General features: G+C 36.1%; 1 protein-coding gene across 1 annotated transcript; it reads right to left on the bottom strand.

The window, feature by feature from the left end:
* Positions 1 to 12,334: 12,334 nt before the first annotated feature.
* LOC133069870 (bcl-2-like protein 1) lies at positions 12,335 to 13,011 on the bottom strand. The gene is made up of 2 exons (XM_061161331.1): positions 12,637 to 13,011; positions 12,335 to 12,481 (listed from the first exon to the last, which is right to left on the bottom strand). Exons 1-2 carry the CDS (start codon positions 13,009 to 13,011, stop codon positions 12,335 to 12,337), a joined length of 522 nt encoding a protein of 173 aa, XP_061017314.1.
* Between the last annotated feature and the right edge of the window lie 334 nt (positions 13,012 to 13,345).

Here is a 13,345-nt window from a genome sequence, read left to right as displayed (position 1 = left end):
TTTTACTCCCTTCCTATGTTTACAGTTTTTTGACATCATATTTTGTATCTTTTGTTTTGTGCTTCCTTTAAATACTATTGTGGACATAGATGATTTTACTGCTTTTCCCTTTTAACCTTCCTACTAGCTTTATATAATGCAGATTTACTACCTTAAATGATTATTTGCTTTTACCAATGAGATTCTTATTTTTGTAGTTTTCATATTTCTTTTTGTAGTCTTTTCTTTATTGCATAGAGAAGTGTAACTTTTCTTGTAAAGCTGGTTAGGTGGTACTGAACTCTTCAAGCTTTTGCTTGTCTGTGAAACTTTTTCTAAGTTTTAATTGGAGAATTGCTTTACACAATGTTGTGTTAGCTTCTGCCATAAAACAACATGAATCAGTCATAAGTATACATACTCTCTTTGGCTTTTTAAATTTTTACTGGTTTAACATGTTGATGGATTTTGAGATAGTTTCTGATTTAGAATTATTACAAAAGTGCTGCTATCAGCATTATTGTTCAGTCTCTCAGTTGTGTCCGACTCCTCATGGACTACAGCAGGCCAGGCTTCCCTGTCCTTCACCATCTCCTGGAGCTTGCTCAAATTCATGTCCACTTAGTCAGTGATGTCATCCAACCATCTAATCCTTTGTCGGCCTCTTCTCCTCCTGCCTTCAATCTTTCGCAGCATCGGGGTCTTTTCCAATGAGTTGGCTCTTTGCATCAGGTGGCCAAAGTATTGGAGCTTCAGCATCAGTACTTCTAATAAATATTCAGGATTGATTTCCTTTAGGATTTACTAGTTTGATCTCCTTGCAGTCCAAGGGACTCTCTAGAGTCGTCTCCAACACCACAGTTCAAATGCATCAATTCTTCAGTATTGAGCCTAGAATCACCATGGTTGGGGGTATATTTTTAATGGCACGGGGGCCAGGTATAAGTATAATCAGCTTTAATAGATACTGCCACTGCCAACTCTTTCAAGAAGTTGCACTAGATTTTGCTATTACTAGCAATATGGGTTGCAATTACTGTATATCTTCAAAGTGCTTTGTTACACTCCTTTAGTCTACAAGAAATAGTATGCCCTTTTGTGCTTATCTACTGCATCTGTCTCCTACAAATATTTTTGAATCAAAAAGTTGTTAACTAAGTGCATAATTTGCTGCAAATACTGTATTAAATTGTCATGGCTGTATGAGCTCTCATGATGTATTACAGTTAAGTGATGTAGACACTTGGGTAAACATATATATTCTAACCCATCACTGGCAAATAACAAGTTACAATAATTTCCTAGCAACTACAGCTTTAATACTACCTCATTCATTTCTTCAAAGTAGGAGAGAGAAATGATTTTTACCATACCGTACAATATGAAACCCATTTTTTTTCCAAAAAAATGTTTTCAGGAACTTTGATTAGAAAAATTAAAAATCCATAATGAAAACCTCGGTTTGGTTTGACTGTGATTTAGAACATAGCTAAGAATGAAAACTTCTCTCTGAAAAAACTTTGAAGACAAATACACAAATATGTAGAATACAGGAAAGACAAGATTTTAAGTCTCTTAATATGGCCAAAGATTGCATTTTTCAAACTAAACTTAGTTCTCATAAATTTAAAAACAATGGCAAAAACAAACAAGAATTATGTGCACGTCAGCTCTTTATGTTAACCTCAGACAACTGTGACCCCTACTATCCACATATGTTCACACATTTAATTTCAAGGGAAAGCTTTACGTGAGTTCAGTTCAGTCACTGTCGTGTCCAACTCTTTGCAAACCCATGGACTGCAGTAGATGAGGCTTCCCTGTCCATCACCAATTCCCGGAGCTTATTCAAACTCATACCCAACCAGTCAGTGATGCCATTCAACTATCTCATCCTCTGTCATCCTCTTCTCCTCCTGCCTTCAATCTTTCCCACCATCACGGTCTTTTCAAATGAGTCAGTTCTTCACATCAGGTGGCCAAAGTATTTGAGTATCAACTTCAACATCAGTCCTTCCAACAAATATTCATAACTGATCTCCTTTAGGATGGACTGGTTGGATCTCCTTGGGACTCTCCAAGGGACTCTCGAGAGTCTTCTCCAAAACCACAGTTCAAAAGCATCAATTCTTCAGTACTCAGCTTTCTCTATAGTCCAGCTTTCTCTATAGTCCAACTTTCACATCCATACATGACTGCTGGAAAAACCATAGCTTTGACTAGATGGACCTTTGTTGGCAAAGTAATGTCTCTGCTTTTTAATATGCTGTCTAGGTTGGTCATAGCTTTTTTTCCAAGGAGCAAGTATCTTTTAATTTCATGGCTGCAATCACCATGTGCAGGGATTTTGGAGCCCAAGAAAGTAAAGTCTGTCACTACTTCCATTGTTTCCCCATCTATTTGCTATGAAGTGATGGGACCAGATGCCATGATCTTAGTTTTCTGAATGTTGAGTTTTAACCCAACTTTTTCACTCTCCTCTTTCACTTTTATCAAGAGGCTCTTTAGTTCTTCTTCACTTTCTACCATAAGGGTGGTGCCATCTGCATATCTGAGGTTATTGATATTTCTCCCGGCAATCTTGATTCCAGCTTGTGCTTCATCCAGTCCAGTGTTTTCTCATGATGTACTCTGCATATAAGTTAAATAAACAGGGTGATAATATACAGCCTTGACGTACTCTTTTCCTGAACTGGAACCAGTCTGTTGTTTCATGTCCAGTTCTAACTATTGCTTCTTGACCTGCATACAGATTTCTCAGGAGGCAGGTCAGGTAGTCTGGTATTCCCATCTCTTGAAGAATTTTCCACAGTTTGTTGTGATCCACACAGTCAAAGGTTTTGGTATAGTCAATAAAGCAGAAGTAGATGTTTTTCTGGAACTCTCTTGCTTTTTTGATGATCCAGCAGATGTTGGCAATTTGATCTCTGGTTCCTCTGCCTTTTCTAAATCCAGCTTGAACTTCTGGAAGTTCATGATTCACATACTTTTGGGGCCTGGCTTGGAGAATTTTAGCATTATTTTAATGTGTGAGATTAAGTGCAATTATGCAGTAGTTTGAGCATTCTTTGGCATTGCCTTTCTTTGGGATTGGAAGGAAAACTGACTTTTTCCAGTACTGTGGCCACTGCTGAGTTTTCCAAATTTGCAGGCATATTGAGTGCAGCACTTTCACAGCATCATCTTTTAGGATTTGAAATAGCTCAACTGGAATTCCATCACCTCCACTAGCTTTGTTCGTAGTGATGTTTCCTAAGGCTCACCTGACTTCGCATTCCAGGATGTCTGGCTTTAGGTCGGTGATCACACCGTTGCGGTTATCTGGGTCATGAAGATCTGTTTTGTATAGTTCTTCTGTGTATTCTTGCCGCCTCTTAATATCTTCTGCTTCTGTTAGGTCCATACCATTTCTGTGCTTTATTGTGCCCATCTTTGCATGAAATATTCCCTCGGTATCTCTCATTTTCTTGAAGAGCTCTCCAGTTGTTCCCATTGTATTGTTTTCCTTTTTTCCTTTGCATTGATTACTGAGGAAGCTGTACATCATTACTGACTATTCTGTAAGTTTCTGATGAAAAAGATCGCTAGACTAGAAACCAATATGAAATCTAAAAATATGACTCTTGTTCTCAAGAAACAGATAATTCAACAAAATTTGAAGGAAGGACAGATGTGTCAGCATGTAATAGTTCTTTCCCTCAAAACTCCCTGAAAACAAGCCACAGGCATTGCAGCTGTCCCTCCTCAGCTCCCATTGTATATGACTAAGACTGCAATGTAACATGTTATGGAAAAACCCAAATGAGCTTTTTGACCAACGTAATAAAAAGAAAGGTTCAATATGTTAAGTTTAGAAGGGCATATTAATAATGGCTGAGAATATTACTCAGCCATTAAAAAGAATTCATTTGAACCAGTCCTAATGAGATGGATGAAGCTGGAGCCCCTTATACAGAGTGAAGTAAGCCAGAAAGATAAAGAACATTACAGCATACTGACACATGTATATGGAATTTAGAAAGGTGATAACGATAACCCTATATGCAGAACAGAAAAAGAGACACAGAAATACAGAACAGACTTTTGAACTTTGTGGGAGAATGTGAGGGTGGGATATTTCAAAAGAACAGCATGTATACTATCTATGGTGAAACAGATCACCAGCCCAGGTGGGATGCACGAGACAAGTGCTCCGGCCTGGTGCACTGGGAAGACCCAGAGGAATCGGGTGGAGAGGGAGGTGGGAGGGGGGATCGGGATTGGGAATACATGTAAATCCATGGCTGATTCATATCAATGTATGACAAAACCCACTGGAAAAAAAAATAATAATAATAATAAAAAAAAAATAAATAAAAAAAAAAAAAAAGAAGAAGGGCATATTAAGAAACGTCTAATATTTGTTCAACCACTCATTCTGGGCTGTCTGAGCATGCTGGACATAATTCATGTAGCCTAGATGATCGTGACCTCTGCACATCATAGACACTCACACTTCTCACCTATTTTGGGCCCCAGTTTCTTCTAACCCACTTTGGTTTAACCTTTTTCAGTATGAAGAGCATCCTCCTTGACACAGAAAACAGACTCAGGGTTCTGCCTACTCTGTCACCTGTTCACATTACACAGTTGGCCCCAAGCACCAAACCTAATTCTTTATCCTTATTTCCTCTAAATATGATTTATAAACCTCTTTTATTTGTCCTTAGCAGCAGGTCTGCAATTCTCAACTCACACTGGACTTTAGTGTTTCTGATTTTTTTTTTCTTTTTTTTTAACAGATTTAGGCTATTCTGTCTATTCATCCTCAACTATACTTCCTTATTAACATCATTTGAAAATTTTCAATTAAAATCTGAACCAAGCAGAAAATACCTTAGGATTTCAAACCGGCTTCTTCAAACACCTTCCTCTTTTCCTCTTCATTAGGATCATCCAAATTTATTTAATCAGAATTGAATATTTGAGAGCAACTCAATTCTCTTGATCATGGTACATCTAGCACAATACATGGCAAATAAATGTTTAATGAGTGAAGATAAATGAATGAAAATCTCTAAAAAGAAAAAAGAAATGTCACCCACAGATGCAACACTTATCTAGATTGGTTGTTTAGATTTTTTAGTGTAAATTCAGTAAAGACAAGTTTTTCCAGAAAGAAAAATACACTTAGTTGTAGATTAAGCATACTAGTAGCCCCTCCAGACACCTAGATGGGGTCTTAATGAAACATTTGATGAAAAAGATTAACTGGACACCTTATCAGACCAAAGCAATGTTTACATACACAGTTTGAGATAAAGGGTATGGAAAAAAAAAGGAACTGTCATTATTATTATAAAGCACTTTCTACTTTATAGCCACTGTACCAAATGCTTTAAACTTATTTTTCAAGTTTATACCTGGAACTTCATGAGTTAAACCCACTGAAATGTTGTGAAGTAATTAGCCTCCAACTAATAAAAAAATAAAATAAAATAAAAAAAAAAAAAGACAAGGACCAAGAAAAAAATAAATAAATAAATTTCAGAAAGTCTGAGTAAATTTTCAGTGTTAATGATAGAGTGAAAGAGCCAGGACCCAAACCCAAGTCTACCTGACTCCAAAGCACAGGCTCTTGCACTAAACCATCCTGCCTCCCACATTCAGCCACACTCAGGATTCAGCAAACAGCACAAAGATCAGTTTTAACGAATGTACCATTCTGGTGGGGGACACTGACTTTGGAGGAAGCTACACATGTGTGGGTGCTGGAGCAACATGAAAAATCTCTGTGCCTTACTCTTAATTTTCCCATGAACCTAAAACTGCTCTAAAAATCAAGTCTTTTAGAAAACAACTCAAATAAAAAGAGGAGGAAAAAAACAGTTTCTTCAAAGATCAACAGGACATGTTTTTCTTAATTATGAACAAATATTTATTTATTGCCCCTATATAACCAGAAGTTTGCCCCCATTCTAAAGAGAATTCCAAGTGTATAATAAAAGCATGCCATGAAGTGCAGATACGTAATTCCCCCAAAAGACAGCTACCTAACAGACCTTGGAAAACATGCTCAACCTCATTATTACTAAAGGATTGGATTCAAACAATAATGAGATAACAGTTTTCATGTTTCATACTGGCAAAATTAACATTTGGGCCTTGTAAGTAATGATAAAGATATATGGAAAGTAGTTTTGTCCTATATGGATAGTAAGACAATAAGATGGTTCAACCTGCTGTGACCTGTGAAGTAATTTCACAAAGTCTAATGAAATTGAAAAGAAATATATCCTATGACCTACCAGTTTCATCTCTAGTAATACATCCTTCAGGAAATTTTTACACAGAACCTTGAGCAAGATATACATATAAACATATTTCTGCAGCATTTTTTGTTACACTGAAGAATCAAAACAACTTAGAAACTTATCATTCAGGGAATAGATAAATTAAATATGGTCTATTCATATAATGAAATATAGCAATGAAAAGCCATGAACTACATAAAAACTATATTACAACAAAGAAATAGATAAAATTAACATTTGGCCCTTGTAAATACTGACAAAGATATATGAAAAGACAGAACAACATGTCTAGTGTAAAAGCAATGATGTCCACATTAGCATTACATGAATCACTTCCCCCAGAACTGTGCAGTGCCTTAAACAGCATTCATGGAGATTTGCAAGATGAATATTTATGATAGCAGATAGACAGAAGACAGGATAAATTTGAGCATATATCCATATATAGTGATGTTTCTGTATTTATCTTTATAGCTATCTAACTGTAAGAGAATAATGACCAGAACAAAACATACCATATCCATGATAAGATTACCTATACAAATAGAAGTGAATTTAAAACCAAGAGTGGTTGTTAAAAGAAACTACTTTTATTTGAAATATGTTTACCTTCTTTAAGAAAATATAATAACAAACATATTTTTGGTAGAACTATAGTACTTACTTTTATTCATTCATTCAAAACAAATATTTTTGTTTCAACATTCCATCCTTTTTAGTGATGTGAATAAGTGGAGAATAAATAGACCCACCCCCCAAGAAGCTTATATTCTGTTTTTTTTTTTAATATTATTCATTTTTGTTCTAAAAATTAAAAATTAGGAAACATTGACAGCTATTTAACAAAATGATGGGCAACTCTGGGCTGAGGAACCCAAATCTAGGCCACTTTCTGGCTTACTTGTATTCCAGCCATCCTCCATCTCAACCTGGTTTTCAGCTTTGAAAAGAAATGGAGAGTAAGAAGCAAGAACTTACTCTTTGGCTTTTTAAGCTATTTATTTGTAGAGCCACCACCTCCTGTCATCCTATTAATGTGTATTGCAACGTCTAACTTTGATTTTTTTTTCCTTTAGCACTTTAAAATATCATTCCATTTTCCAATGGCCTGCATAATTTCTAAAAAGAAATCTGTAGTAATTCTTATCCTTTTTCTCTGCATATGCATTCTTTTCTCCAGCTGCTTTTAAGATTTTTTTCCTTTATCATTGGATTGCAGCAATTTGACAGTGTGCCTCAATGTTGTGTTTGACCTGCTTGGAGTTCACTAAGCTTTGTATATGTGGAAGATTTCCAGCCATTATTTCTAAGAATAATTTTCCTTCCCCACCTCACTCATTTTGGGACGTCAATCAACACATATGTGAAACTGCTTGATACTTTCTCATCATTTATCAAGGCTCTGTGTTTTTTCCCAATCATATTACTTTCTAGTTTTCATTCTGGATAATTTCTGTTGCATGCATTGAAATTAACTGATTTAATTTAATCAGTTAATTTAAATCCAATATCATATCTGCTATTAACTTTATCCAAAGAAATGTTACTTCAGATACTGTATTTTTTGTCCCTGGAAGTCCCATTTAGTTCTTGTTTATGTTTTCCAATTCTTACCTCATTATGTTCATGTTTTTGCTCACATCTTTGAGCATATGGAGCATACTTATAATAGCTGATATGTTCTTTTTTTGATATTATCATCTCTGAATTTATATCTGTTTTTGTTTGTTCTTCACATTATGTCACATTTTCTGTTTCTTTACATATCTAGAAATTTTTCTTTGAATGGTAGACATTTACATTGTTGAATATTAGATTGTGTATTTCTTACAACTATATGACTTTTATCTTTTTTCTCTAGAAGGAAGTTAAGTTACTACAGGCCAGTTTGATCTTTTAAGGCCTTATTTTTAAAATTCCTTCTAGCAAAGCTCAAAAAAAAACTTTTCTCTTGTACTAATTTAATTCCACTTCTTAGTCACAACCCTTTTACATTCTCTATTATAACGCCACATATATTCAATAAGATCTGTCCACTTTGGCTGGTGAGAACTTGTATGATCACCAGCCCTTTGTAAACCTGTAAACTGTACAGCTTTCAGATATTTTCCATAGAATTTGCTCTTTCCTGACCTCACAGGGTTTTATCCTATACATTCTCAGATTTGTATTTAACTAAAATCTCAGGAAAAAAAATCCCTATGCAATTTTCTGGCATTCTTTCTCTATGCACCCCTCTCCTATTGGGCATGATGCTCTCAAAATCCTGTGTTGGCTTCCAGAATTCAGTTGTATCTTCCCTTTGGCTTCTGTCTTTCTTCTTTACACTCTGGAAACTACCTTCAGGTGGAGAGTCCAGCTTATGTAGAGATAAACATCTTCCTCCTTCTCAGGAATCATAGTTTCATGCTGCTTGCTTTCTAATGTCTGAAAATATTTGCTTTCTATAGGTTTTTCTGGTTTTTTGTTTGTGATAGAAGGGTAATTTCAAGTATTCTTACTTCACAGCTAAAAATAAAAGTTGGATTTTTTTTTAACAAGAAAAAATGTGGGTTTCTAGTGGGATATTAATGCTAGTAGGAAAAAATACAAGAAACAGGTAGTATTTGATAAAGTACAAGAAGACAGAATTATTAGAACTAGTGACTTGCTGGCAAAGGCAAGAGGATGAATGTAGTATTTGTAGAACTGGAGGGTTTCAGCTCAGTTCAGTTGCTCAATCATGTCCAACTCTTTGCAACCCATAGACTGCAGCATGCCAGGCCTCCCTGTCGATTGCCAACTCCTAGAGTTTATTCAAACTCATGTCCGTTGATGATATGATGATCAATGTTGGTGATGCCAGCCAAACATCTCACCTTCTGTTGTCCCCTTCTCCTCCTGTCTTCAATCTTTCCCGGCATCAAGGTCTTTTCCAGTGAGTCACCTCTTCACATCAGGTTGCCAAAGTATTAGAGTTTCAGCTTCAACATCAGTCCTTCCAATGAATACTCAGGACTGATCTCCTTTAGGATGGACCAGTTTGATCTCCTTGCAGTCCAAGGAACTCTCAAGAGTCTTCTCCAACACCACAGTTCAAAAGCATCAATTCTTTGGTGCTCAGCTTTCTTTACAGTCCAACTCTTACATCCATATATGACTACTAGAAAAATCTCAGATAAAATCACAAAAGCTTTGTGTATATGATTATGGGAGAAGAAATATTAGAGGTTTAAAAGAAGATAAATATAAATTATCAAGGAAAATAATAGAGCAAATGAACTAAAGTAGGATTTCTAAGCAGCAATGAAAGTGGACTTGAGATTTAGTAGCCCTGAATTTTAAATGAGAAAAGAAATGTGTGTTTTTGACCAGTTGTATTAAAACAGTATAGTTACAGATACAAGACAGGGCAAAAATTTTAATTTAATCAATGTTAAAGTTTCACTTTGGTGATCCAGAATTATATGCCTTTCTAAATTACTTACTCATTAATTTATATATTCATTTTATTGCCATATATACTCATGGTCCCTACAATATTTTTTTAAAATATCTCCAAGGTAAAATAGACCATAAAATGAAATGTATTTCATTTGTGTCTTGGAATGAAGGTCATGCACTGTGTCCTGAAGCATGCTCAAATCTTCTGAACTCAGGATTTTAAATAATTTTATTGCATAATTCTCATGTTTAACTTTCTCAGCTTGGCTTGGTTTGTACATAAGTGAAATTTAAAAACTCAAGAAAATACACGTACTTTGCTTCTGATAATATCCTGATAGTTTAACAAATCACAGAAAGAAAAGATGCCTTAACGTTTGTAATTTTATCTTCAGAAGAATAAGATTCTTAATCTATAATGGAATATGTTTATCATTAAATATTCACAGACAGATTGTTCTACTGTCACTCCTTGTATACTTTTACTGGTTATAGAAAGTTACTATATAATCACTTTTGAAAATATCAAGAGACAGCCACACTGACCCATTATTATAGAACATGCTCTTTGGATATTATCTCATCTATTCCTTAAAGAGTAATAGTAACAGAGCAGTCTCAATGCTGCTTCTCTTTCACCTGAGGTGTTTTAAGAAGCAAGGATAAGCCTGACATGCTGCAGTCTATGGGGTTGCAAAGAGTTGGACACAACTGAGCAACTGAAGAAGAAGAAGGAGAAGCAAGGATTACAGCTTATTTTTCAATCTAGCATGTCCCATCATTTTCTGGGGAGAAGGGAGACTTCGAGTCATAAAAATATGTGTATTCTCTTTGACCTTAACAAAATTTATTAAATAGTAACTTTAAACCTTTAAACTTATTGTTATACTATCAATGCATGAATATGTATGATTATATAATAAATCAGTACTTGAGCCAAATAGAAAACAAGAAAATACTTTATAAAGTGAAATATTAGCAATATTCACACTTTCTTCATCACTTTCCTATTCTTCTAAAGTCCTAAGTTATAGAAATATAGTGAGTTCTCAAACTGAAAGCCAGCACCTATAATCTAACAAAATAATACTTTCTTCTTGAGGAAACTCTCCATCACAAAAAAACAATTTTATAATATTAAAGAACTACATAATTTGAGAGCTAAAATAGTACACTACATTCTTCATATTAGTTTTAAGCTTTTATTGCCTTGACAGTTTGTTATGGTCTTTACAGACCGGGACCTGGGGACTGGAGTTGACGAAGAGAAAGCAATGAAAAGAAGGATGTGGGGAACCCAAGTTTCGAGTGAAACAAGGGTGTTTTATTTATGGCAGTGTGTGTTTATATAATGTTATACAAGGAAGCTTTAGGCAAAAAATAATAAAGTTGAGCAAAAACACCAAAACCAGATGCATAACAACAGTAACTAGGGGAATAACAATCGTCAAAGGGCCAGCAGACAATCCATGTATTGGAAATAGGAATATGACTAAGTAGTTTTACAGAAAAGTAAAAGGTTACTGAAAGGAATCCACATATGTGTTCCATCTCATGACCTCAGTCCTGAGAACTGCATGCACCTCTGCTCATTCCTGTTTTCCAGGAACTGATAAGGAACAGAGGGCCCTTAAGAAACAGAAAACAACATATAGGACTCCTTAAAATTAAACATTCCCTGACAATTCCCCCTTTTTTATTATTTTTGTGAAAAAGGCCCTGATCAATTGAGTTTGTTTAGTTTGAACAATTTTTGTTGAAAGACATCAATATACAACAAATCTAATTTCCAGGACAATTATCAATGTTACAGCACTAGACCCAATACAGTGAGTAATATTTTGGAATCATCTTCAAGGGTCTAGCCCAGATAATTAATCAGCTAGTTGTTCAGCTAAACTTTTCAAATAATTGGAAGAGGGCAGACTTTTAGAGAAGGTTTCAAAGATTTCCTTTTGTAATAACTGTGCATTTAGGGAAGTATTATCATGTATGTCTTGTTAGTTAAATTTGATTTGTTTCCAGTTGTAGGCACTAAAGTTGAACCGAACAGGGGTAATGCAAAATTGAGTAGAATTCCATCACATTTCAGTATTACTTGTTTTTGTAAATCTATCAATTGATCTCTGACCCATTCGATGGCTGTTTTTAGTTCCTGTATTTCATCTTGAACTCTCTCATCTATCTGAGCCTGAGTGGCCCACATAGTATGAGCATCTTTGGTCTAATTTTGAATAAAGTTTCGTGTTTGAATCGAGGTTTGCAAAGCAATGTCTGCGATAGCAGCAGTGGTGAAAATGGCTATTAATCCCAAAATGTCAAAAATTAACCATATAATGAATTGTTTAGATCGCTGGAGTAATTTAGTCAGTAGCCGGGAGGCAAGTCCTGCCATGGGACCCTCTTCCCAGGATCGTTGGAGATCTACTGATAACCACAGATTATGTTGAAATTGAAGAATCAAAGGGGATTTATTTTTTAAAGAAACAGGGGAATTAAGACAAGTATACAATTTGTAACCTATATAAGTCACAGAACTTAAAGTCTTATTAAATTGTAAGTTTTCTATAGTTATAACAAAAGGAAGAGGAACACAAGCTTGTATGAAATATGAATGATTATAATGAAAGGAATAGTTACTATGAGTTAAAGAGCGAGCCCAGCAGAACCATACCAGCCACAGCCATGCCCGTCAGAAACCAGCGGTTGAAGCGCTCCTGGCCCTTCCAGCTCTCAGCTGTTGCATTGTTTCCGTAGAGTTCCACAAAAGTGTCCCAGCCACCATTCTCCTGGATTCAAGGCTCTAGATGGTCATTCAGGTAAGTGGCCATTCAAGTTGTGATTCGATTCACCAATACCTACATCTCCTTGTCAAAGCTTTTCACACACAGTGTCCCACCGAAGGAGAAAAAGGCCTCATGTGACCCCAGTTCATCACTACCTGTTCAAAGCTCTCATATGCTATCCCTGGGGGGATGTGGAGCTGGGACATCAGGCCGCTGAATGTCCGTCGGTACCTCACTTCAAACTCATCATTTGCCTCCCTCAGGGTTTGCTTCACTGCTACCATGGGGATCACTTTCCAAGCATCCAAGCTTCTGCTGTGGCCAGTGGCTCCATTCACCACAGGGTTATCTGCCAGGTGCCAGGATGGGTTGCCATTGATGGCGCTGGGGATTTCCATATCTGATTCTGTCCCTTCTGGGGCCTCAGTTCTGTTGTCTTCCACGTCACTAAACTGACTCCAGCTGTATCTTTTCTGGGAAAGCTTGTGAAAGAGAAGGTCAACCACCAGCTCCCAGTTGTTCTGAGACATTTTTATAATAAGGATGGGTTTCACCAGTCCATTGTCCAAAACACCTGCAGTAAAAGGGGGTTAGGTATATAGGCCCAATAATTATGGTTAATTAATTCAGTTTGAGTGAGGGAAGCAAAAGCAAGCAAAGTAAAGCAAGCATATTAACAAAAATATTTTCTGGATTCCAAGGCATTCCATGTTGAGAAATCAGATTTTCAGCTTGATTAGTAAGGGTTTTTATCTGCCCCCAAGTAGGGAGATCATGAGGTCGATGACGCCGAGGGTGGTACTTCTTGGAGATTTTCAGAGCCGCCATGGCCTGTATTGGAATTTCTTCCTCCTAGGGGTTTTT

Source organism: Dama dama, chromosome 15 (genome assembly GCF_033118175.1).
Source record: "Dama dama isolate Ldn47 chromosome 15, ASM3311817v1, whole genome shotgun sequence".
Lineage (NCBI taxonomy): Eukaryota > Metazoa > Chordata > Mammalia > Artiodactyla > Cervidae > Dama > Dama dama.
Note: the sequence above shows the minus strand (reverse complement) of the source record. Positions and strands in the feature narration are given on the sequence as shown.

What these genes read in the sequence shown, in the direction of transcription:
- LOC133069870 (XM_061161331.1), bottom strand. Translation starts at nt 13,011, where the DNA reads ATGTCTCAGAACAACTGGGAGCTGGTGGTTGACCTTCTCTTTCACAAG. An exon ending in CATATGAGAGCTTTGAACAG is followed by an intron (nt 12,482 to 12,636) that starts GTAGTGATGAAC and finishes TGAATCCAGGAG; the next exon opens with AATGGTGGCTGGGACACTTT.